General features: G+C 45.6%; 1 protein-coding gene across 5 annotated transcripts in view; it reads left to right on the top strand.

Moving 5' to 3' along the window:
* The window catches only part of XRCC2 (X-ray repair cross complementing 2), a 169,183-nt gene that overhangs the window by 96,673 nt on the left and 46,049 nt on the right, over positions 1–26,461 (top strand). For 4 of the 5 annotated variants that reach the window (XR_009865977.1, XM_062192894.1, XM_062192893.1 and 1 more), the window contains exon 3: positions 18,050–18,150. The exons of the other annotated variant lie outside the window; for it this stretch is intronic. Coding sequence is in view for 3 of the 4 variants with exons in the window: in XM_062192894.1 (XP_062048878.1) it covers positions 18,050–18,150 (101 nt within the window). In the remaining variant the exon portion in view is untranslated. The remainder of the gene's footprint in view (positions 1–18,049; positions 18,151–26,461) is intronic. 5 annotated transcript variants of the gene reach the window in all.

Below are 26,461 nucleotides of genomic sequence, written 5' to 3'. Positions count from 1 at the left end.
ATGAAAAAATGTCCTTCTATTCCTAGGTTATCAAGCATTTTTTAGGGCTGTTGCATCTCTTGAAATAATTTTATTTTTTGGCTCTTATTTATTAATATGATGAATTATATTGGTACTAGATGTCACCATTTTAAGTCTCCCTGCATATTTTTTAATCAGTTGTGGTATTTGACTTGTCAATTTTTATTTGGCCTTTTTGCATCTATAATTTCATTTTATTGTACCTTGGCTCAATCTTGTTATCAAGGTTATATGAGCTTTATAGAATAATTGCAATTCTTCCTAATTTTTCTTATTATCTAAAACAATGAGTAACACAGAAATGATGCTATCTATAAATTTTTGAAAGATTTGATAGAATTTATTCATTGTAACCTGAAGTTGGCTTGATGTATTTTGGGGATAAATCTGAGACTACAGTTCAATATTTTGTTTTCTCTCTTACTGATTTATTCATGTTGTCCTAAAATATCATTTCCAAGCAATTATGCTTATATTCTTAAATTTATTAATAAGGAAAATATCCTTCATATTTTAAGTTTTAAAAGTATTTAATGTTGGCCAGTGCCGCAGCTCACTTGGCTAATCCTCCACCTGCGGTGCCAGCATACCGGGTTCTAGTCCCGGTTGGGGCGCCGGTTCTGTCCTGGTTGCTCCTCTTCCAGTCCAGCTCTCTGCTGTGGCCTGGGAAGTCAGTGGAGGATGGCCCAAGTGCTTGGGCCCTGCACCTGGCTCCTGGCTTTGGATCAGCGCATTGCCGGCCACAGTGCGCCGACTGTAGCGGCCATTTTGGGGGGTGAACCAACAGAAAAAAAAGGAAGACCTTTCTCTCTGTCTCTCTCTCTCTCTGTCTAACTCTGCCTGTCAAAAAAAAAGTATTTAATGTCCCTCACTATTTGTCATTGCCTGTCAAATTCTAGTATTTCTAATAATCTTTTGCTTTTATAATTTTAAAGTATACTGCTCAATTGTTATATAAATTTTAATTAGTATCTTCATTAATATAAATATCTACTTTAATCCCATTAATGTCTTTTTAAAAAGTTTTTTATTTAGTTAGTTAGTTAAAAGGCAGAGCAACAGAGCAAGAGAGGGAGAGACAGAGAGGGAGATGTTCCATCTGCTGGTTCATTCCCCAAATGGCTAAGTCACGCCCAGGCTGAGAGCTGATAACTCTATCCTGGTCTCCCAAATGGGTTGCAGGAGCTCCAGTACTGGGCTGTCTTTCCAGGCTTATCAGCAGGAAACATGATTAGGCGCAGAGCAGCCCAGCCTCTCATGGGCACTCTGACATGAAATGCCAACAACATCAATGGAGGCTTACCCCACGGTGCCACAACACTAGCTCCCAAGGAATGCCTCTTGCCTCAAGGTGCACATCCTGTTTTACTTTGCCTTGTCTTTGTCCATCTTGTATTTTCAGCTCTTCTTTGGAATTTGGTTTGGATATACTTCATGTAAAAATCGTAATTTCCCAATGCCCTTTAGAATTCTTTGCATTTAGTTTATTTAATTGTTTAATTTAGCCTGTTTAAATTTTTAATGCTCCTAGATATGGCTGATGTAATTTTTAATATCTTCATTTTCCATTTAGATATATGTCTTTTAAAAAGCTTATAACTTTTTAAGTGCAATCTGAGGTTTTTTGTATTTTAATAGAATTTAATATATTAAAAATTTTAATGATCCTTATTATGGCTGGCCTAATTTTTAATATCTTGTATTTTCTATGTATCCTGCTTTTTATAGTTTCACTTTTCTCTCCTTCTGCTTTTTGCTGTTTTGATCTAATTTTCTTTATTCCTATATCCCCTCAAGTAGTTTCATTTCATTTTGCCATCCTATTGACTATTGGCTTACCTTGGTTTGTAACTGTCCTGAAAAGCACTGTATAATAATTAGTATTTCAGTAGTCTCTTGCTGAAAATGATGTCCATAATAGCAATAACATCAACAAAATTGTCTAAATCTGCTTCATTTCTCTGGTGTCATCGAGATGTAGAATTTAAAACCCAGTTCATAATTTTAAAGTTCTCCAAATTGACTTTCTCCTTTGGATTCTCTCGATGCCCACTCACTTGAACTCTGCTAACTTGCTTAATCTCTCTTCCCACACACTGCCCATGACATTCCATATTTGGATGCTGTTCTTTGAAGTGAAAGTCTCTCATTATCCATCTTATCGCCTGGGTCACCCGTGGCTGATACAATCCTAGCAACTCAGATTTAAAAGTAGAAAACATGGAAGTAGTTCAGAAATTCACTCAGTCATGCAATATATTATAAACTTGCTGGGCATATGATGGCCAGATACTTTTTTTGGAAGTGAGGGTTCAACAGTTAACAAGGTGGAGGTGGGGGGTGTGGAGGGGCAGTATATGGATCACTAAAAATACGTGCACAGTTACATAATCGAATGCCAGATGGTAGCAAGTGCTAGGAGGAAAAATAAAGAGAGGTGATAGGCAACCATGGAGTTGCTGCCTTAGATGAGACAGTGAGGGGTCTTGCAAATTTCCAGGGAAAGAATATGATGAGAGCTGTAGCAAGGGCAGAGACTCCATGGCGGGAGGTCACCTGGCTTGCTCCAGGAACAGTAGGGACTCAGGGGGCAAAAAAGGATGGTGGGAGTGCATCAGGGAGGGGCTATGGGTCAGGGCAGGGATGACCTCAGAGGCCATGATGTGGATTTTGGATTTTTTAAATGATATTTTTATTTACTTGAAAGGCAGGGTTATAGAAAGAGGAGACACAGAGAAAGATCTATCTGCTGGTACACTTGCTATATGGCCACAACGGTCAGGGCTAGGTCAGGCCAAAGCCAGGAGCGTAGAGCTTCTTTCAAGTCCCCCACGTGGGTGCCGGGGCCCAAGCACTTGGGCCATCCTCTGCTGCATTTCCAGGCACATTACCAGGGAGCTGGGTCAGAAGTGGTGCAGGGGTTGGTGCTGTGGCATAACAGGGAAAGCCCCTGCCTGTAGTGCCAGCATCCCATATAGGCACCAGTTCAAATCCTGACTGCTCCACTTCCAATCCAGCTCCCTGCTAATGTGCCTGGGAAAACAGTGGAAGATGGCCCAAGTGCTTGGGTCCCTGCACCCACATGGGAGACCCGGATGAAGTTCTTGGCTTCTGACTTAGGACCAGCCCAGCCCTGGCTTTTGTGGCCATTTGGGGAGTGAACCAGTGAATGGAAGATTGTGTGTGTGTGTATGTGTGTATGTGTGTAACTCTGCCTTTCAAATAAATAAATACATATTTTTAAAAAAAAGCACAAACATGGCAACATGTCAGGCAGAGGCTTAACCTGCTACACCACAACACCAGCCCCAGATTTTGGATTTTTTTTTTTTTATAAATGTTTATTTACTTTCATATACTTAGAAGGTGGAGTGACAGAGCAAACTTCCATCCCCTGTTTCACTTCCCAAATCCACCCCACCCCATCTCACCCCCACTCCCAACCTGCCAACAGCCAGGGCTGAGCTAGGCAGAAGCCAAGAGCGGAGCAGAACTCTCCCACGTGGGTGGCAGGGGCCCAAGCCTGTCACCCATCATCTGCTGCCTCCCAGCACACATTAACAGGAAGCTGGATTGGAAGCAAAATAGCCAGAACTCGAATCGGATATGGGATGGATGCAGGCTTCCCAAGTGGCTGCTTAACTCACTGAGCCACAACACCCACCCTTAGATTGATTGATTTATTTATTTATTTATTTTTTTGACAGGCAGAGTGGACAGTGAGAGAGAGACAGAGAGAAAGGTCTTCCCTTTTGCCGTTGGTTCACCCTCCAATGGCCGCTGCGGCTGGCACGCTGCGGCTGGCGCACCGCGCCTATCCGAAGGCAGGAGCCAGGTGCTTATCCTGGTCTCCCATGTGGGTGCAGGGCCCAAGCACTTGGGCCATCCTCCACTGCACTACCTGGCCACAGCAGAGAGCTGGCCTGGAAGAGGGGCAACCGGGACAGAATCCGGTGCCCCGACCGGGACTAGAACCTGGTGTGCCAGCGCCGCAAGGCAGAGGATTAGCCTAGTGAGCCACGGCGCCGGCCCCACCCTTAGATTTTATTATTTCATAAATGCCAGCTGTTGCAGGCATTGAGGAGTGAACTAACACATGGGAGATTTCTCTGTGTCTGTTTCCCTCTGTTTCTCTATTTCTCTGCTTATAAATAAATAATGATTTAAAAATAGAATAAAGTAATAGGAATTGTTATATAGAAAATGGTCACTGAGTTACTATAATAGTAAATATTATTGAAAACACCTTACTTGGGGCCGGCGCTGTGGTGCAGTGGGATAACACCCTGGCCTGAATTGCCGGCATCCCATATGGATGCTGGTTGGAGACCCGCCTGCTCCACTTCCGATCCAGCTCTCTGCTATGGCCTGGGAAAGCAGTAGAATATGGCCCAAGTCCTTGGGCCTCCCTGCACCCGTGTGGGAGACCCAGAAGCTCCTGGCTCTGGCTTTGGATCAGCGCAGCTCTGGCCATTGTGGCCAACTGGGGAGTGAACCATTAGATGGAAGACCTCTCTCTCTCTGCCTCTCCTCTCTCTGTGTAACTCTGACTTTCAAATAAATAAATATTTTAAAAAAAACCCTTACTATTGATTGATTGATTTGAAAGGCAGAGTTACAGAGAGGCAGAGCCAGAGAGAGAGAGAGAGAGAGAGAGAGAGAGAGAGAGGTTTTCAATGTGCTAGTTCACTCCCCAAATGGCCACAATAGACAGAGCTGAGTTGATCCGAAGCCAGGAGCTTCTTCCAGGTCTCCCATGCGGGTGCAGGGGCCCAAGGACTTGGGCCATCTTCCACTGCTTTCCCAGGCCATAGCAGAGAGCTAGATTTTAAGTGGAGCAGCCAGCCGGCGCCGCGGCTCAATAGGCTAATCCTCCGCCTTGCGGTGCCGGCACACCAGGTTCTAGTCCCGGTCGGGGCACCGGATTCTGTCCCGGTTGCCCCTCTTCCAGGCCAGCTCTCTGCTGTGGCCAGGGAGTGCAGTGGAGGATGGCCCAAGTGCTTGGGCCCTGCACCTGCATGGGAGACCAGGAGAAGCACCTGGCTCCTGCCATTGGATCAGCGCGGTGCGCCGCAGCGGCCATTGGAGGGTGAACCAACGGCAAAGGAAGACCTTTCTCTCTCTCTCTCTCTCTCTCTTTCTCTCTCTCTCACTGTCCACTCTGCCTGTCAAAAGAAAAAAAAAAAAAGAAAAAAAAAGAAAAAAATGTGTAGCAGCCAGAACTTGAACTGGCACCCATATGGGATGCCAGCACTTCAGGCAGCTTTACCCGCTATACCACAGGGACAGCCCCACACCTCACTATTTAAAAATAAATAAGCTACAATAGATCCTTATAATCAAATATTGTACAGTCCTTTAAAAAGAAGACCCTGGGGCAGGCATTATGGCACAGCAAGTTAAGCCATGGTTGGGATACCTACATCCCATATCAGAGTGTTTGTTCAAGTCCCAGCTATGCTGCTTCTGACCCCGCTTTGTGCTAATGCATCCTGGGAGGCAGCAGATGGTGGCTCAAGTGCCTTGGGCCCCTGCTGCATACATGGAAGACCACGATAGAGCTCCTGGCTCCTGGCTTGGGCCTGGCCGTTGCAAACATTTCAGGAGTGAAGGAATAGATGGAAGATCAGGCACGCTCGCTCGCTTTCTCTTTCTCTCTCTCTCTGCCTTTTAAATAGATAAAGATAAATAAACATTTAAAAAATAGTAATAATAAACCCTTTGAACCATTTGCCTTTGACAAGTTTCTGCTATCTACTACTTAGATTCTTCTCTGTGCCATAAATTCAGCTTTTCTTCTATTGAGGACATTCAGATTATTTCCAAGTTGTTTGTTTGCTTGTTTTGCCTTTAATTCAGAGGTGTATGGAGACCAAGAAGTACCTTGAGAGATAGCTTCAGAGCAGATCTCATTGTGAGACCTCATGCAGAGCCACCAAGTCTCTGAGCCAATCCCAGGAGCTCAGTGAGAGCTGCCACCTCCTAGTTCTGTCACAGCTCCCATGACTTCAGAGTGTAATGCATTTTTCACATTTATCGTCCTTGAAGTTTGCATAAACAAACCCTGAAAGTGCTCAGGGACAACCTTACTTGCTCATGGGAAGAGAAATCCCTCTGAGATGTTTGACTTGCACAGGAGCCAAGAAATAAGCAGAAATCTCACCTAGGAAGGAAAGAATGCTCAAGCGTAGTTGATAATGTGAAGGCAAATGGGCAAACGTGCTTACCCAAGAGCACCCCGGGCAGAAGACTACATTAACAGTCTGTGGGCATTTCTCTACTTCCTGGCTGATTTGTTTTTGTTGTTTGTTTGTTTTGTTTTATATAGCCAGTTGTTCTGTAAGACCAAGAGAAAGGAAGTAGGTTAAAGCTGTGACACAGCAGGTTTTGTTGTGTTTTTTTGAACAGATTTTATTTATTTATTTGAGAGGTAGAGTTACAGACAGTGAGAGGGAGAGACAGAGAGAAAAGTGTTCTATCTGCTCGTTCACTAACCCAAATAGCCACAACCGCCAGAGGTGTGCTGATCCAAAGCCAGGAGCCAGGAGCCTCTTCCAGGTCTCCCATGCAGATGCAGGAGCCCAAGCACTTGAGCCATCTTCCACTGGTTTCCCAGGCCATAGCAGAGAGCTGGATTGGAAGAGGAGCAGCCAGAACTCGAACCATGGCCCATATGGGATGCCAGCACCGCAGGTGGAGGACTAACCTACTGCGCCACAGTGCCGGCCCCTTGTGCTGTGTTTTGACAGCAGAACCAGAGGTAGTCTGGTGGAGCAACTACATTTGCTAAACTGTTGTTGAAGTAATAAAAACAGCTTCAGTAGAGAAAGCCTGGGTCTGAATCTATTCTCCAGTTTAGAGGCCATAAGTAGGGGAGAGTTTAGCGTAAGAACCAGCTTCCTTTGGCATGTGCTTGTCTCCTGTGAGTCTGCAGTAGGGACTTGGAGCTCTGTCAGGCAGCAGGAAGGGCAGCTGCTAGAAGGGGTGCTCTCTAAGTTAGGGAGTTCAGCAAGCTCCAGGTCAGCCAGATCTCCCCACACGGCCCCATTCCGTGTCGCAGCATCCTTCTCTTTCCTGACTGGAGCCCTGATGCTCATGTAATAGTAGTGCTTGGTCCTTTATGCATCATGAATGATAGGATAAGAGCCAAGGCTGCAGAGACCTGGCTGCCTTGAGCTGCAGTTGTTGGAGATTCACACTCGAAATAGTCAGAAGGCCGGCGCCATGGCTCAACAGGCTAATCCTCCGCCTTGCAGCGCCGGCACACCGGGTTCTAGTCCCGGTCAGGGCGCCGGATTTTGTCCCAGTTGCCCCTCTTCCAGTCCAGCTCTCTGCTGTGGCCAGGGAGTGCAGTGGAGGATGGCCCAAGTGCTTGGGCCCTGCACCCCATGGGAGACCAGGAGAAGCCCCTGGCTCCTGCCATTGGATCAGCGTGGTGCGCCGCTGCAGCATGCTGGCCGCGGTGGCCATTGGAGGGTGAACCAACGGCAAAGGAAGACCTTTCTCTCTCTCTCTCTCTCTCTCTCTCTCTCACTCTCCACTCTGACTGTCAAAAAAATAAAAAATAAAATAAAAAGAATAGTCAGAAATTCTCTGGCATTTTGAAATCCACCATAAGCCAAAATTTCAGTCTTAGAATGTATAATTTCCTACCCTTTTGTCCCTAGTGTTTGTCTGTTTGCTTGTTAATTTGAGAGAGAGAGAAAGAGAGAGAGAGAGAGAGAGAGAGCTTTTCCATTTGCTATTTCTCTCCTCAAACGCCCGCAACATCCAGAGCTGGGCTAGACTGAAGTCAGGACCTGGGAACTCAACCTGAGTCTCTCATATTTGAGGCAGGAAAGCAATTACTTGAGCAAACCAGGGTCTGCATTGGTGGGAAGCTGAAGTCAGGAGCCAGAGCCAGGAATCAAATCCCAGTATTCTGATATGGGACACCAGCATCTTAATTGTTAGGCTAAATGCCCACTCCCTGTCCCAGTGTATTTAAAGCAGTCATGCAATCCCACAAGTTTCACCTTATTTCTGTTGTGTTCTGTGAGTGTGACTATTTATTTTGCCCCAAAGCCTTACCTTCAATAGGTATGGCATTCCAGTTAAACGCAAAGTCTCACTGAATTAAGTTTTTGTTTTTGTTTTGAGATTTATTTCTTTGTTTGAAAGGCAGAGTGGCAGAGAAAGAGACAGAGATCTTCCATCCTTTTGTTCACTTCCCAAACGGCCACAACAGCCGGAGCAGGGTGGATCCAAAGTCAGAAGCCTGGAACTTCTTCCAGGTACCCCATGTGGGTGCAGGTGTCCAAGGACTTGGGCCATCTTCCTCTGCTTTCCTAGGCAGGGAGCTGTATTGGAAGTAGAGCAGCTGGGATTGGAACCGGCGCCCATATGGGATGCCGACATCACAAGCAACAGCTTTACCCACTACACCACTGGTCTGGCCCCTAATTAAGTTTTTTTTTTTTTTTTTTTGACAGGCAGAGTGGACAGTGAGAGAAAGAGAGACAGGGAGAAAGGTCTTCCTTTGCCGTTGGTTCACCCTCCAATGGCCGCCGCGGCTGGCGCACTGCGCAGATCCGAATGCAGGATCCAGGTACTTCTCCTGGTCTCCCATGCGGGTGCAGGGCCCAAGCACTTGGGCCATCCTGCACTGCACTCCCTGGCCACAGCAGAGAGCTGGCCTGGAAGAGGGGCAACCGGGACAGAATCTGGCGCCCTGACCGGGACTAGAACCTGGTGTGCCGGCACCACAAGGCGGAGGATTAGCCTAGTGAGCCATGGCGCCGGCCAACCTAATTAAGTTTTGTCACTAGTGCTGTGGACTTCCAGAACCCAGCCTTTAACACTAAATGCACTCTTAGTGTCTTCAGACCCACCCATGTCAGAAAACAAACCTTAGATGCCCATTTTCTCAAGGATCTGTTGCTGAGCACTATAAGGGTCAGTATTTTTAATGATCAAAAATTAAAAAATGAAAGAGAATTCACCAGGGCTAATCTAAGTAGAAAGAGACAGAAGCTCCAAAGGGATTCCAGGAGACTTTAGGTAACTTAAAGACTCCTTGAAGGGTCAGAGGGAAAACGGTGAGGCTGCACTTCCTGAGGCCACAGCCTCTGCTGAGAACTGAACACTGGGAACTTGGCTTTCCTGCAAGTGTGATTGCATCCAACAGAGGCGCCATCAGCGGTTCACCCTTGCCACCCACCGCTGCTGCTCCACCTAGGCAACTTTATTACTTTGTGCATTGTATTTGTGCCTGTACTTAGAATGCTCCCTAAGTAAGGGGCGAGAGTCTAGAACAGGAATTTAGACTCAGCCTAGCCCACAACAGACCCAGTTATTCACACTGACTTGCTTTCATTCGTGGCTGGATGGGACTCCAGCTTCATGATGATTGAACTGTACGAGTAAGCTGGGCTCCATCTCACTCAGTACCTTGAGCCAATGCACTGTGTTATGTAATCCTGTGCTTCACTCAAACTGGATATCCTGACACTCCTACGAGAGGACTGGAGAATGAGCTAGAGTCAGGAAGTGGCTGGCAGAGTGCAGAGGTTGTCCATGGAGTACGCCCATGGCTGCGTGGTTATGAGGCAATGTGTGACTTGAATCTGTTTTAGAACTCTGTAAACCTTTCAAGTAATTACAAACTAGAAGTGAGAATGGCACTATCTCTACACTATCCATGCAACTGACTGTCTCTGCCTTTGGAAGTAGATCCAGAGGCACTGCCTCTATCTCAGTCTACAGTTTTAGAATTGAACATTCTAGATCATTTAAAAACTGTGATAAGTTTAATTTTAAGGTAATGATTCTTCTCCAATAAAAAAAAGGCTAAATTCAAATCAGCTCATTTAGGCTTCATAGCAGATTATACATATTATAAAATTTAAACTAGTGACCAAAAATGAAGGAATGACAGGAACATCTCATTATCTTTACTTGCCATGAGGCACAGATAAGAAACCCTTAGATCTATATTGTACCTTCAACATCTCCAATCCATTATTTTATCTGATTATCTGAAATTTACACAGAAGATGTCTATCCCATTTAACAGATAATGAACTTTGGAAATTGAAATAAGTTCATCATGAAATCACTAGGTTGGAATTGGATGATTAGAATGGAAAAGGACCTTAGAAATGATCTATCCCAATATCTCTTTTTAGAGATAAGAAAATAAATTCCAACTTCTCTTTAATCTTAAAATAACTTTTCTCTGGCTATCATCTTTAGCACTTATAGCAAATGACCTTGTGTGTCATCAACTGACCAACCTGATAACCTTGGATTTAACAGAGCCTATAGCATGAATTTCCAGTACTGTATTAAAAGATAATTTTTAAGGAAAAACTATGATTCTTGTGTAAAGGCAAAATGTACACTTTTTAAAGATTTTATTTAACTTATTAACATGGGGAAAACAATAGTATGTTTTCAAATGACTCAAAAGGTAAGTTGAAAATGTGCAATGATATAAAATGGTTTACAATAAATGTAAGATAGGTCCATCCACAGGGAAATAACAAATTGTTTTCCTCCAGACACAATTAATTTATTCTTATATAGACAAGGATCTTTTGCAATATTATCAATTTACAAGTTATAAAACAAGCCAAAGACAAAGAAAGGCTGAAATAGTCTAAAAGCATGAGCTAGCAAGAATATGCCTTATAATTTTTTTGGCCCATTTCAATCTTCAAATTTTTTTCTGTGCTTACAATATTCACTCCTGGATCTTGTGAAATGTTGGAAAAATAAATTGTAGCAACTCTACACAAACTCTTCCAGAGATTCAAACTCATTCTTATGAGGTCATCGTTACTCTGTAATCAAAACTAGACAAAGACATGACAAGAAGGAAAACTAACAACATTTCTCATAAATGCAAGGTGTCTGGCGCGTAACAAATCTTCCCAGGCAGACAAATCAACTAATTCACAGGCTTTTGTTGGGATTCCGCTCCCGGGCAAGGTTCCCCGATCCCAACGGAGCAACAGTGGGGGCCGGGGAAGTCGCCCATCAGAAATTGGGAGAGCTCCTTTTATAGATTCAGGGCATGGGGGTTAAAGGTTGAGGCAGGTCTGATCCTCATTGGTTGACCTTTAGGCACCTGCAGGGACCTTGACAAGGACTTTTCTTCCCTGGAAGTACAGGTAGGAACTTTCCATTCCCAGAAGTGTAGGCCTCCCCTCCTTGCGGATCCCAAAGCTACCAATAAACATAGAGGCAAGACTTCTTATTTAATCAAATACACTGATATAGAAAACCAAGGGCCGGCGCCGTGGCTTAACATGCTAATCCTCTGCCTTGCGGCGCCGGCACACCAGGTTCTAGTCCCGGTCGGGGTACCGGATTCTATCCCGGTTGCCCCTCTTCCAGGCCAGCTCTCTGCTATGGCCTGGGAAGGCAGTGGAGGATGGCGCAAGTCCTTGGGCCCTGCACCCGCATGGGAGACCAGGAGAAGCTCCTGGCTTCGGATCAGCGAGATGCGCCGGCCGCAGCGGCCATTGGAGGGTGAACCAATGGCAAAAAGGAAGACCTTTCTCTCTGTCTCTCTCTCTCACTATCCACTCTGCCTGTCAAAAAAAAAAAAAAAAAAAAAAAAAAAAAAAAAAAAAAAAGAAAGAAAGAAAGAAAACCAAGAATACATCATGACCAAGTGGAGTTTATCATATGAGTGCAAAATTGGTTTAACCTTCACAAGTCAATGGAATTAATTCTATTAACACACAGAAAAAAACATCTTCTCAATCAAAGCAAAAAAAGCATTTGGCAAAATCCATCATCCATTCCTTACAAACACTCTTAGTAAACTAGGTCTAGAAGGGTACTTCTCCTACCTGAAAAAGAGCATCTATGTAGAACCTATAACAAACACCCTACTTAATGGTAAGAGACTGAATGCATATACCCCAAGAGCAGAAACAAAGCAAGGATGCCTACTTTCACCACTTCGATTCAACAGTGTTCTGGGTGTTCTAGACCCAGGCAATAAGGCTTGAGAAATAAATAAAAGGAAGGTAGTAGTTAGCATTGCTGTGGATATGGTTTGAGTTTGTTCCTTAAAGCTTCATGTGTTGAAGGTTTGTCTCCCAGTGTGGTGAGGTGCGAGGTGAAGTCTAGGGAAAGATCCTTAGGTCAACTGGAGGCATGCCCTTGGAAGGCATGATGGCACCCAGTGTTGTACTCTGGCTTCCTGTCTTCATTCACATGCTCCCACCATCATGCCATCTGTGAGGAGGTGGTGAACCAAGGGGACCCTCCCTAGAGTGCTGTGCTGTGGACATTTGCAGTCTCCAAAGTAGTGAACTAACTAGGTTTCTTTTCTTTATAAAGTTAGCCTGCCCCGGGTATTTTGTTACAATAATGGAAAATGGACTAATACAATAGTAAAGAAAAAATAAAGCTATCTATTTGTAGATGATATGATAATCTATGTAGAAAGCCTTATGAAGGGCTAGCACTGTGGCATAATAGGTTAAGCCACTCCACCTGCGGTGCTGGCATCCCAGGTTCCTGTCCCGGCTGCTCCTCTTCCAATCCAGCTCTCTGCTATGGCCTGGGAAAGCAGTGGAAGATGGCTCAGACTGGTGCAGCCATTTGTGGAGTGAACCAGTGGATGGAAGACCTCTCTGTCTTTCCCTCTCTCTGTCTGTAACTCTGCCTCTCAAATAAATAAATAAATCTAAAAAAAAAAAAAAAGTCTGATAGGAGCTACAAAAAAGCCAATAGAACTAATAACTTAGCAAAATTGTAGGAGTCAGTATCAGTATAAAAAATCAATTGTGTTTTTTTTTAAGTTTAAATTTATTTGAAAGGCAGAGTTATAGACAGAGAAGGAAGAGACAGAGACAGAGACAAACATCATCCATCCACTGGTTCACTCCCTAAGTGGCCACAATGGTCAGCCCCACAGAAAACTGTCATCTTGATACCAATGACCAGTGCTACTAGCTCCAAATTCTTATCTCTTAGAATCCAAAGATGGGCAAAAGATATATGATGGCAAATAGTCTGTGCAATGTCATCCAAATAATTGGCCATTAGAGAAATGTAAATTAAAACCACGATGGGGTACTACTGCACACTTAATAGAATGGCTAAGATTAAACTGGACTGATTATAGCAAGCTTTGATTAGGCTGTGGAAGAACTACAATTCTCATCCACTGCTCTTAGTAAATAGTTCAAACACTTTGGATATCAGTTTGGTGTTTGTTTGTTTTTTTTAATTAAGCATATACCAATTATATGTGACCACCATTCCACTCCTGCTCCTTGACCCAAAAGAGATTACAATGTCCACACAAAGTTTTTTTTTTTTTTTAAGATTTATTTATTTCCTTGAGAGGCAGAATTACAGACAGAGGAAGAAACAGAGAGAGAGGTCCTCAATCCACTGGCTCACCCCCTTAAATGGCTGCAACGGCTGGAGCTGGGCTGATCCGAAGCCAGGAGCCAGGAGCTTCTTCTGAGTCTCCCACACGGGTGCAGGGGCCCAAGGCCTTGGGCCATCTTCTACTGCTTTCCCAGGCCATAGCAGAGAGCTGGATCAGAAGTGGAGCAGCTGGGACTTGAACCAGCACCCATATAAGATGCTGTCACAGCAGGTTGATGCTTAACCTACTATTCCACAGTACCAGCCCCAAATGTGTGTGTGTGTGTGTGTGTTTTAAGATTTATTTATTTGCTTGAAAGGCAACTGCAGAGAGACCTTCTATCCACTGGTTCACTCCCCAAATGGCCTCCATGACCAAGCTGGCCAGGCTAAAGCCAGGAGCTAGGAGCTTCTTTCAGGTCTCCCACGTGGGTGCAGGGGCCCAAGCATTTGGGCCATCTTTTGCTGCTTTTCCCATGCTATTAGCAGGGAGCTGAATTGGAAGTGGGACAGCCATGGGACTCAAACTGGTGCCCATTTGGGATGCCGGCATCATAGGCAGTGGCTTTGCCCACTATGCCACAATGCCAGCTCCCACTTTTGTCCCCTTTCATGTACATTTTAACCCTGTTTCTCTCTATAGTAAAGATTGGGAAACAATGGGATAGCCACACAATCTTTCCCCAAAATTACATTTTTTCCCTCTTACCTGACTCCCTTGTTCATTGTCTGTAACATTCATAAACAGAAAAAAAAGCACAGAAACGTAAACCCAAGGGGGCAAGTGGAAGTTTTGAAGAAGTCAGTGAGGATAGATTTGAATATCCCAAATGGAGAGTGACTGGAGAGAGAAGACAGTGTTGCTTAACATGGTGAAAGTGAGATCTCCAGGAAGAGCAGAATCCACCTGTCAAACAAAGGAACAAAGGCAGCCCTTTTAGTTAGCACCTCAAAAAGGTCTTTCCAGCAGGCACAGTCACGTGAGGGAGCCATTCACACAATGATTTCTCCAATAGCTCCACCCAGGAAAAGAGAGTTCTGGGAAGCAGGCCAATGGCTCCCATGGCAAACAGCTTCCTAACCCAGGGATGACAGTTATCCCTATAATCCTGGAAACCCTGAAATTCAGATCTGCATCCTGGAGAAAAGCCACCCCAAAACCACTAGTACAGAACATTAACAACAAGGACAATGAAAGCATCGTTTACTGAGCACTCACTATGGGCGAAACAGTCTGCTAAATGCTCCAAGGACATTGTTTTAACCTAATCCTAACAATGCAGAGTGGGCACTGATGAAAAGAACACTTCCTACTCTTTTCCTAAATGAAGAATAGGAAGAACTGATAGTTTTTCTGTACTTGGTACAGAGGTGAAGATGTCTGCATTCCCTGGCAGTGCTTGGGCTTGAGTTCCCACTCCACTTCCAATCTAGCTTCCTTATAATGCACACCCTGGGAGACGGCAGACGATGGCTCAAACGCATGGATCCCTGCCTCCACATGGGAGACCCAGATTGAGTTCTGGGCTTCTGGCTTCAAGCTGGCCCAGCCTCAGCTGTTGTGGGCATTTGGGAAGTGAACCAGAAGATGAAAGCTTTCTTCCCCCACCCATGGTCCCACTCCCACTCCCCCACCCCCGCCCCTTGCTCTTTCAAATAAATACGGATTTAAATAAAACTTTAAAGAAAAGAGAGAGAAAGAGAGCAATTTGGCCCGGGCATACAATAACAATATATGTCACTAGAGTTGTAGGCACTTGAAAGGCAAACAAGCATCTTGTAGAAGAGAGGTGCAAGGAAAGCACTAGGCTAGGCTCCTTTGCCTTTCTGGCCCACCTGCTACTCTAAAATCTGTTTCTCTGCTTGTTTTCTGGATACAGAGGGGTAGAATATTGCCTTCTCCTCTCCAAACCCAAAGCCCTTACAGGAACAGACATGTAATTACACATCCCAAATTAATTCAGTCTGCCAAAACATATGGAAGGCTCACTTTAATTCAAAATTACCCATGCCGGGCTCCGAAATTGCAAATATAAGTAAGGACAGCCTTCTCAGGATTGCAATGAGTGGAGAAGACACAAAAATAAGCAGATAATTGTAATGCAATGGGATAAGAGAGTAGAGATAGACAGAGGTGGGTTAATGAGGTCAGAGCAGCTCTGCAGATGGGGGGAGCATGTTTTTTTGTTTTGTTTAGATTTTTTAAAATTTATTTGAGTGGTAAAGTTATAGACGGGGCGGGGGAGAGACAGGAAGGTCTTCCATCCGCTGGTTCACTCTCCACATGATCCCAACGGCTGGAGCTGAGCTGATTGGAAGCCAGGAGCCAGGATCTTCCTCCTGGTCTCCCACGCAGGTGCAGGGGCCCAAGGACGTGGGCCGTCTTCCACTGCTGTCCCAGGCAGAGGGGGATCTTAAAGTCAGTGCTGGCAGTTTAAACAGGGAAGGGACTAAATTAAGTGGTGAAGGGGGAAACCGCGTTTATGTGCCAGGGAATGGCTCAGAGTTTGGTGTTAGCATTAGGGGAGGTTTGTAGCCAGGAGCAGCTGCCGATAAGGCTGAAGGGGTGACTGAGACCCCTCCCTGGAGGCCTTGTGTGCCTGTTCAGAAGCTCTTTATCGTTCAGGGTGGTAGAAAGCTTAGAATTTTAAGCAAGGGCTTTAGGAAGACTGTCACTTTAAAATGATGACTGTAGAAAATTCATGTGGGAAAGACAAACTGTAGGGTGGGGAGCCGCTGAAGACCTCCCTGGGTGTGTGGGTGTTGGGGTGAGACACAGGTCACCAAGCCAGGTGCTGAGGCTGGCCCTCCCTGGGCTACTCGTCCGTTGCACTTCCTACTCTAGCTGTACAAGGATGCATATGGTAAACACTCAGTAATGCTCAGTGAATGGAATAATTAATTGATTAATCATTCTGCTGATTAAATTGCAGCTGAACTCAAGCACATTTCTTTTTCTTGTCTTTTTTTTCCAAAGCGGGTGTGGTGCCAGGAGATGCTGCACATCGCAGTCTGAATCCGTTTCAGGTTATTGTGAGTGAAATTAACCATTGATGGCTTCTCTGTGGTTGCAGAAAGGGGCTTCTCCTAGGCGGGGCTGGGATGTGCTCCCTGTAGTCTGTTGCCTAGAACACAGGCTTGCCTGGGGCAGCCTGGCTCTGGCAAGGCCCTGGAGCCAGGGAGCCTGGATTTAAACATTCCTGGGGAGTAGAAGGATGTGGGAGGGTTCTGGGGTGGTCCTGGGGAGGAAGGGTGGTTGAGACTTTTTCAGTTTGACCTCAGGGGCCCATGAATCCTTGATCCTCTGGTAGCCAACCCTTACACCCACCTTTTTTTTTTTTTTTTTCCCAATCAGATTAGGAAATGAGGCCCAAAAGTTGGCCAACCTCAGTTCACACAGATATTTAGGGAGGGAGAGAAGCCCTGACTCCAGGGTCCCGCCCAGTCTTTTCTCCTGTCTCTAGACAAGTTTCTAGCTACCTGACAGCTGCCCCAACGACAGTATTACAAGACAGTGAAAGCAATCTCAAGGTGATCTCTGTTCTTGTCTCATGTCAAATAATTTCCATGCTGATGGCGACAGTGAGCAAAGCAAGATTTATTGCAGTGAAGAGCACCTGCAGCAGCAGTCAGGTGGGGGGACTCCAAGAGAGGAGTTGTCCTAAGAAGCCTGGGGCACTGACTCTTTATGAACAAAAATGCCTACCTAGATTTAACCAATCAGGAGAACAGAATTACAGCTAATAACCAGTCAGAGGGCTAGAATGACAACCAGTCAGGAGGCTGTGATAACAGCCAATCAGAGGCGGGGATACAACCCATCAGAGGGCTGGAAATTGTAATCCTCTGCTTATCAAACAAATAACATTTTTAAAAGATTTATTTATTTGAAAGGCAGAGTTACAGAGAGGCAGGGGCAAAGAAAGAAGTCTTCCATCTACTGGTTCACTCCCCAAATGTCTGCAACAGCCAGGACTGGGCTGATCCAGAGCCAGGAGTTTCTTCTGGGTCTCCCATGTAGGTGATTTGTTCTGAGAGGAGGAGCGTGGTGGGGGCAAGAGGTGCAGAGTCACCACACAGACCCCGGGAGTCGGGGGAAAGCAGGCCAGAAGCGAGCAGCCCGCAGACTCGTTTATTTCAGTTGGTACAGCAGCTTAAATAGCCAAGGCAGCCAATCCGGTCAAGGGGTGGTTTATGCCCTAACCAATCACAGCCTGTTGCCAGGCAGTTTCCGAAGCCATCCAATCACAGCCTGTTGCCAGGCAGGCTCTGTTGCCAGGTGTGTTTCGAAGCCATTCCTGAGTAACTGACGCTTGCTTGCTTGCCAGTGGCCATCTTGGCATGGCCTTCTCATTCCACCACACATGCGCCCTAGGACTTGGGCCATCTTCCACTGCTTTCCCAGGCTGTATGTAGCAGAGAGCTGGATTAGAAGTGAAGCAGCTGGAACTGGAACCCTCACCCATATGGAATGCCAGCACTGCTGGCAGTGGCTTCACCTGATATACCACAGCACTGGTCCCACAAATAGAATTTTTAAAGTAGAGATTACTGATAAGATAGCTTAGTACAAATTAGAGAAAAGTCGTTGAATCATTACATAGCAAACAAAAAAACATTGACTTATTTCCTCATACCTTTTGTTCAACAGGAAGAGCGTTTTCAGTGTGTTTGTTCAAAATGTGGAGCTCTCCTAATAAATCTTCAATCAAAACACCATCAAGCAATTGGATAGAATCAGACAAGAAAAAAGTTAGTATGTATATCCAGCAAAAAAATATAAGATTTTTATTAGTAATTTTTAAATTAGAGAGACGGGGGGGGGGGGGGGGGGAGAGAGAGAGATCTACCATCTTTTGGTTTACTCCCCATATGCCCTAAATAGCCAGGGCTGGGCTAGGCCAGAGCAGGAAACTGGGAACTCAATCCAAGTCTCAATGTGCATGGCAGGAACTTGAGCCATCACCAGTGCCTTTCCGGGTTTGTATTAGCGAGAAGCTGGAGCCAGAGCCAGAGCCACGAATTGAGCTCAGGCACTCCAGTGTGGGAGGCAAGGTCCCAGCAGCTGGGCAACACACTTGCTCCAAGATTTTTTGCTCTTTCTTTTCCTTTCTCCCCCTTCTTCTCCTTCTCCTTCTTGTTGTTCTTCTTTGTCCCTTCCTTCTCTTCTAATTCTTCTTGTTTTTAGAGGAACCTCTCATTAGAATTTCCTTGGAAAACCACAATAAAGTTTCTTTTTTTTTTTTTTTTTTTGACAGGCAGAGTGGACAGTGAGAGAGAGAGAGACAGAGAGAAAGGTCTTCCTTTGCAGTTGGTTCACCCTCCAATGGCCGCTGTGGCCAGCGCATCTCGCTGATCCGAAGCCAGGAGCCAGGTGCTTCTCCTGGTCTTCCATGCGGGTGCAGGGCCCAAGCACTTGGGCCATCCTCCACTGCCCTCCCAGGCCACAGCAAAGAGCTGGCCTGGAAGAGGGGCAACCGGGACAGAATCCAGCGCCCCGACCGGCCAACAATAAAGTTTCTAGCAAGCAACAGATGGCAAAGATAATTGAATTGTGGGCCGGCGCCGTGGCTCACTAGGCTAATCCTCTGTTTTGCGGTGCCGGCACACCGGGTTCTAGTCCCAGTCGGGGCGCTGGATTCTGTCCCGGTTGCCCCTCTTCCAGGCCAGCTCTCTGCTGTGGCCTGGGAGGGCAGTGGAGGATGGCCCAAATGCTTGGGCCCTGCACCCGCATGGGAGACCAGGAGAAGCACCTGGCTCCTGCCTTCGGATCAGCGCCATGCGCCGGCCGCAGTGCGCCGGCTGCAGCAGCCATTGGAGCGTGAACCAATGGCAAAGGAAGACCTTTCTCTCTGTCTCTCTCTCACTGTCCACTCTGCCTGTCAAAAAATAACAAAATAAAAAAATAAAAGAATTGAATTGTACGTTGGCCACCATTAGTAATTTAAGATATGGAAAGTGTCATTGATAATCTCTTTGTTTAAAATATTACCTTTTTTTTAAGATTTTCAAAAAATGTATTTGAAAAGCAGTATTGCACAGAGAGGGAGAGACAGAGAGAGAAATCTATCTGCTAGTTCACTCCCCAAATGGCTTCAAAGGCTGGGGCTCAGCCAGGCCAAAGCCCAGAGCCTGAAGCCTGGAACTCCATTCAGGTCTCCCTAAGTGAGTGGCAGGGGCCCAAGTATTTTGGCCGTCTTCTGCTTCGTTCCCAGGTGCATTAATAGGGAGCTGGATTGGAAGTGGAACAGCTGGGACTAGAACTAGCATTCATATGAGATGCCAGTATCGCAGGTGGCAGCTTAACCTACTAAGCCACAACACCAGTCCCTTAAATATTGCCTATAATACTTTATTGTAATGAAGGTAGAAAATATTTGTGAGGTTTTATATAAATTCATTCAAAGTCTGTACCTTCTTTCTCCTGATTTTTGCTCATGAGATCTTTTTTAAAAAATTTTTCATTTGTTTTGATTTGTGAATTAAATTTAGAAGCCAAGTCAAGGGGCAGACTCAGAGGTTAAGTTGCCACTGGGGATGCCCACCCCCCATACCAGAGTGCTTGGTTCAAGTTCCAGCTACTGCACCTCTGATCCATGAGAGGTAGCAGGTTATGATCCAAGTACTTGTGTCCTTCCCACCCAAGTGAGACTCCAGTGTAGTTCCTGGATGCTGGCTTCAGCCGGCCCAGCCCTCGCTGTTGCATATATTTAAGTAGTAAACCAGCAGGTGGAGGATCTCTGTGCTTCTGTTTTTCTCTTTCCATCTCTCTGCCTTTCAAATAAAATGAAAAAAAAAAAAAAAGTAAATAAATAATTTTGTGAAATCAAGTCAAAAAATTTTTAGCAGACTTTTCTTTTTTGCTTAACAAAAACCTAACAACAGTATAAATAAAATTGGGAAGGAGAGATGGGATGAACAAGTAGGCACTCAGATGGAATGTGTGAACTTCAGATCATCACGGCTGTTGAGGAAAATGTAAACTTAAATTCTAGGATTTTGTTTCTCTTCAGAAGCATTTAAGTAAGCTGCCTTTCCCTAGGAATGAAAAATGAAAAATCCCCAAGCATTTGATCTGCAAGACAAGAAAGCATCATTGTTCCTGCTGGAAAATATTTATTTCCTTCCTTCCAGTGCACTGCTATCTCTTACGTCTCAACTGCAGGCTGCAGAGGCCAGAGAAGGGCTATTCTGTAAGATAAGGACGGGGCCTGGTGAAGAAGCCGGGTGAACTTCCTGTGGGCTACAGGAAGTGGTTCAAGCAGGTGGTGACAGAATTAAAGCAATAGAGGAAGAAAAGTTGACCTGGCCTTGGTCGTAGGATGGCTTTAGTGGAGAAGAGGGAAATGGAACATGGGGGGCACTGCTCTGCAGTGCGATGTGAGTGAAGTGGTTCTTTCTACAACTAAGAGCCAGTATATCATACTCACGGGGAGGAAGACTGAGACCAAATAGAGCCTTCAAACCCCAGCAATTCCCCTTGCTTATCATGGGACTCTGAATAAATTACTTAACCTACTGTCTTGGTTTCCTCCATAAAATATGAATAGTAAATCTAAAACTCATTTCATGGGTTATTACAAGAATGGAAAATATTTGTTGAAATCCTTAGCATAGTATTTGGAAAGAGCTATACTGGAGCTTTTTATTAGTATTTTGTCATGTTTGACTCTATGTAAAACCTTTCAAAAGTCTCTTAAAATTGTTAAAAATTTAACAAAAAGTTTCCAAAATGCACCACACACACACACACCCCCAACAACTTGGGGTTTGTTTTTTTTTTTTTTTTTTTTTTTTTTTTTTTTTTTTTTGACAGTTCCCTGCTAGGAAGAGAGGGGAGCAGATGTCTTGGTCTTGCCTTTGTTTCTGCTGACCACAGAGGATGCAGCTTCCAAAAGAAGAAAAGCTGGCCTTCACATTGTGCACCAACCCTTCCATTGCTCATGGCTCAGTCCTCCCTGACGGTAAGTTTGTCCTGCAAAGGACCGATACCGCAGGTGGCTGTCCCAGGCAGTCTTTAACTGCAGGGTCCTCAAAGCTGGGTCAGACCTGGGACCCCAGCACTGCCTAGGGAACCTTGTTCAATCACGGCATCTAGGAAAACTCAAATAGGGGTTTGGATTTTCAAGTCTCGGGGAGGGAGATGAAATCATTGGCTTCACAAGAATTTAAGGGTTGCTTGTTATTCTCTTCCTGGATCTAAGAACCGGAGTAGATATGCCAAAGTCAGCTACATCAGGGACAGATCAAATAGCCCTAGTAGCAGTTCAGTGAAAACTGAAAAACATAATCATTTCCAAAAGTTTAAATGTTTTCCAGAGCTGAAAAATATCATTTCTTTAAAAATTAAAAAAAATTCTTTGAAGATTTATTTTATTTATTTGAAAGGCAGAGTTAGAGAGAGAGAGAGAGAGAGAGAAAGAGAGAGAGATCTTCAATTTGCAGGTTCACTCCCAAAATTGCTGCAGTGGCCAGACCGAAACCAGGAGCCAAGAGATTCTTCTATGTCTCCCATGTGGGTGTAGGGGCCCAAGCACGGGCCATGCTCTGCTGCTTTCTCAGGCACATCAGCAGGGAGCTGGATCAGAAGTGGAGGAGTTGGAACTTGAACCAACACACATATGGGATGCTGGCATCATAGGCAGAGGCTTAACCCTTACGCAACACCGGCCCCTTAATAATTACTTTTACAGTGTATTTGAGAAGCAGACAGAGAGATCCTATCTGCTGTTATATTCCCCAAATACCCTCAGTAGCTGGGCTGGGCTGGGCTGGGGCAGGGGAAAAGCAATCCACGTCTCCCACAAGGAGGCCAGGGACCTGATCATTGAGTCGTCCCTGCTCCTCACGCTGCCTCGCAGGGACTGCATTAGTGGGAAGCTGGAGTCAGAAATAAAATCTAGGTGCTCCAAATCCAGGCACTCTTGTAGGACGTGAACATCTCAACCACTGGGCTAAACGCTCACTACTGAAAAGCATAATCATTTCTAATTCCATCCATAGGATGTTTCCCATAGTGCTAGGCATTCACATACAAATGGAAAAAAGGGTAAGTAGTACAGCAGGTTAAACTCTTGGTTGGGATGCCTACATCACATATGTCTGGGCTCAAGTCCCTCCTCTACTTACAATCCAGCTTCCTAACCCACATCCTGGGAGGCAGCAGGTGAAGGCCCGAGTACCTGGGACCCTGCCTCCAGCATGGGAACCCAGATGGAGTTCTTGTCTCGACTTCAACCTGGCCCAGTCCCAGCTGTTGCAGGCATTTGGGGAATGGACCAGCAAAATGAAGATATGTTTTTGTCCCTCTCTTTGTCACTCTGCCTTTCAAATAAATAAACTTTTAAAAAGTGGGGGGAAAAAGACAGCCAAGAATCCAACATTGTTAAGTCATTTAAATCTGAATATCAAGATATTTAATCACTCACCTAAACCCCAAAGTGTATTTATGTTTACTGAGTAAATATTCGCCCAAAGTGATTGGAATCTGTGTTTTTAGAAAACCACTAACATCTTATCAGAAATACCTGAAGAACAGATGTAAGAGCTGGCAGGCCCACAGATAAGTAGAAGATTCTCTAGGGGAGTGAAATAAATACTCGGGCTTGGGAACCTCAGAGTTGGGGTAGTGGAGTTTGACTCAGAGTTCTCAGTGGGCAGTTGCTCCCTGCTAGTTCAAGTTTACGAGAATCCTAGGGATAGGGATGTGGCATCTTTTGTGGAGGCAATTACTGCGTTTCTCAAATAATCAATCATTAGTGAAGACCATGTACTGACTGGGCTGTGCCCACAAGAAGCAGCTGTGGGATAGTCATATACTCATTCATCTAACGTTCACCTAGCGGGCACTCTGTGGAAGAGGCTCGGGCAGTGCGGGGATGAGCAGAGTAGCACCTCTGCAGTTTCCTGAACTCGGTGTGAAAGGTGAACTCCAGCAGGGGGAACGTGACCGAGGGGCAGGTGGCTGGAGAGAGCCGCTCTCCCGGAGAAGCCCTGCTCTGAACCTCAGATCCTCTTCTGTGAAAATGGTGACAAAACATCTAGTGAGTCAAGGTACAGTATGTCTAATACAGATGGTGGGACCTCAAGAAGTCACTTGTAACCATTGCAGTACCAACAGAGGGATGGAGGAGGCCCCAGAGAGGAAGCAGTGCCTTGCCCACCCCCAGGAAGGACCAGAAAATCCTAGTAGGGACAGTGGAACGAATCTCTCTCCCTCTTCTTCTTTTTTTTTTTTTAAGATTTATTTATTTATTTATTTATTTATTTATTCAAAAGGCACAGTTACACAGGGAGAGGGAAGGAGAGAGATCTTCCATCCGCTGGTTCATTCTCCAAATGGCCTTAACGGCCAGGTCAAAGCCAGGAGCCTAGAACTCCATTTGGGTCTCCCATGTGGGTGGCAGGAGCCCAAACACTTAGGCCATCTTCCACTGCCCTCTCAGGCACATTAGCAGGAAGCCGGATCAGAAGTAGAACAGCTGGGACCGGAACCGGCATCCTTATGAGATTCTGGCATTGTAGGCAGTGACCAAACCCGCTATGTCACAAGGCCAGCCCCTCAACATATTCTTAAAGAAATAGTGACCACTTTAAAAAGTTAAGAACTACCTGCACTAGTCCGGTAAGAGTAACTAGAAGTTTGCCAGTCAGGGATGTAGGAAAGGTCATTTCAAGTAGAGTAGAATTCACAAAAAGCCATGAGGGAGAAGCAGAGTGGCTGCGCGGGTGAGCGAGCTCTGCAGGCACAGGTCCTCTGCTCACAGGGGCTCTGCACTCAGTGCTGTGCTGTCACGCCTTGGGTTTCTTGACAAGAGGCTTTGCATTGGGCCTCGAAAATTAAAAAGCTCACCTAATAAGAAACATGGAATTTTCAGAGAATTCCCAACAGGTGTCAAGCAGAGGTACTTGGAGAAGAACAGTATGAGATCAGACTTAAAAAGCAAGACAGGCCAGATGAAAATGTAATATTCTAGGTAAGAAATTGGTAAGCTTGTTCTACAGGTGTGGAGGCGTGGAAGGATTTCAGAAGTGAAATGGCATGTTGTTTTACTGTTGAAAAGATTACTCTGGTGCCTTACGGAGGATGAATAGGGGAAAGTAACAAGTATAGGCAGATCAGTGAGCTGTCCGGGGAAGGAAGTAGGAAGTTGAATGACAGTGCCATGGGGAAAAGGAGAGAGACAGGAGGAGGGGGAGACAGATCCGAGATGGAGAGGGGGCAATTTGCATTATCAGCAATAAGGTAGCTAAAGCCCTGATCATGGAGATTATTACCCACAGAGATCCTGCAGGGTCAGAATACCAAAGGAGTGAGCCCACGACCCTGGGAGCCCCAGTAGAGTTCTGAAGGAAGGCAAGCTTGGAAAAAGAGCATGCGCGCTGCAGCCTCTGGGTGCTGGCAGTATGAGAAGCCCATTTCAAGGGAAGAGCGAGACCAACTGGTCAGAGAGTAGGAATAAGACCGGAGCAGAGAAGCAGCCCTGTGAGTGGGGTTGTTAGGTGGCTGCTGGTGAGGAGTTAGAAGGAATGGTTTCCAGGAAGTCCGACCAGTGAGCTAGTGAGAGGTGAGGGCAGTAAGGACAGCGAGCTGGGGCTTCTCGCCAAGAGACGTGGCCAGGAGGGAAAGGCAAGAGGGCACTGACGTCTCAGGAAGTAGACTTGGGAGAGCTTTGGAAAAGATGAGGTGAAGGAACCAATGGAGGTGGCACCCACAGGTAGGAAGGTAGAGTTGAAGATGTAGCGGCTCTAAGGACACGAGCAGGCTAGAAGCTGGAGTAAGGGGGAAGAGATGAGCCTCCTAGGGACTGCTGTTTCTTGGCCCTAGAAACATGGAGTTGAAGTCCACAGTGGGCAAAACTTGCTGGGCAAGAAATGGAGAGTGATCAGACAGGCGACATCCATGTTCCCCATCAAAGCCGCAAGGTAACTTCTGCTGGGAAGAGTGGAGAGGCAGGATAGGTTTTTAAAGAGATTGTACCCAGAGCATCCTAAGCAGGAACAAGAGAATGTGTGCTGCCATTCACTGAGAATTCAGTGGCAATTAAAAATGATACCACAATTTTCTGTAGGAGCCTATAGTCAACTTTTTTTTTTTAAGATTTTATTTATTTATTTGAGAGATAGAGTCACAGACAGTAAGAGAGAGAGAGAGAGAGAGAGAGAGAGAGGTAGAGAGGTCATCCAGCTGCTGCTTCACTCCCAAATGGCCACAATGGCTGGAGCTAAGCTGACTTGAAGCCAGGAGTCAGGAGCTTCTTCTAGGTCTCCCCGGCGGGCACAGGGGCCCAAGCACTTGGGCCATCTTTTACTGATTTCCTAGGCCACAGCAGAGAGCTGGATCAGAAGAGGAGTAGCGGGGGCCAGGACCAGCACCCATATGGGATGCTGGCGCCGCAAGCAGGCAGAGGATTAACCTACTGCGCCACAGCACTGGCCCCTGTAGTAGACTTTTGTACCTTGTGTCCTAAATAAGACCTTTCTCACTTTCCCCCATGCTAATCTTAGCCCAAGCAACCATGAACTTTTCTTTAGTTTGCTGCATGGTCTCTTTCCTCTCTAAACAGTAGACAAAGTGATTTCTAAACTGTGTCAGGTTATATTGCTTCCCTTGTTAAAGCCATCCAGTGATTGCTTCCATTACCCTTATACCAAAGACTTTACTTACAGTGAAACTCAAAGGCCTGTGTGGTTTGGGCCCTCACTGCCCTGACCAGGCTCATCGCCACACCCCTTCCCTCAGTTATCTCACCCCCCCAACCCTACCCCACTGCACTGCCTTCTCCCCACCACACCAAGCTCTCTCCTGTCTCAGGGTTTTGATGACTGCTATTCCTCATCATTAGAATATTCTTCCCTTGGGCCCCCAATTTGTCCTCTTTCACCATTCAAATCCTTTCCAGGGTCTGTATTAGTACCTGAAAGTATTCTGTATATGCACTTGCTTGTTTATAGACGTTTATTTTATGTCTTTCTCCTATGTAGTGAAAGTTCCCTGGGGGACCAATGTTGTGATGCAGTGAGTTAAAGTGCCACTTGTGATGCCACCAGTTTGAGTCCTGGT

Source organism: Lepus europaeus, chromosome 5, assembly GCF_033115175.1.
Source record: "Lepus europaeus isolate LE1 chromosome 5, mLepTim1.pri, whole genome shotgun sequence".
In the NCBI taxonomy this organism is placed as follows: domain Eukaryota; kingdom Metazoa; phylum Chordata; class Mammalia; order Lagomorpha; family Leporidae; genus Lepus; species Lepus europaeus.
This window is presented reverse-complemented; position numbering and strand designations above follow the sequence as displayed.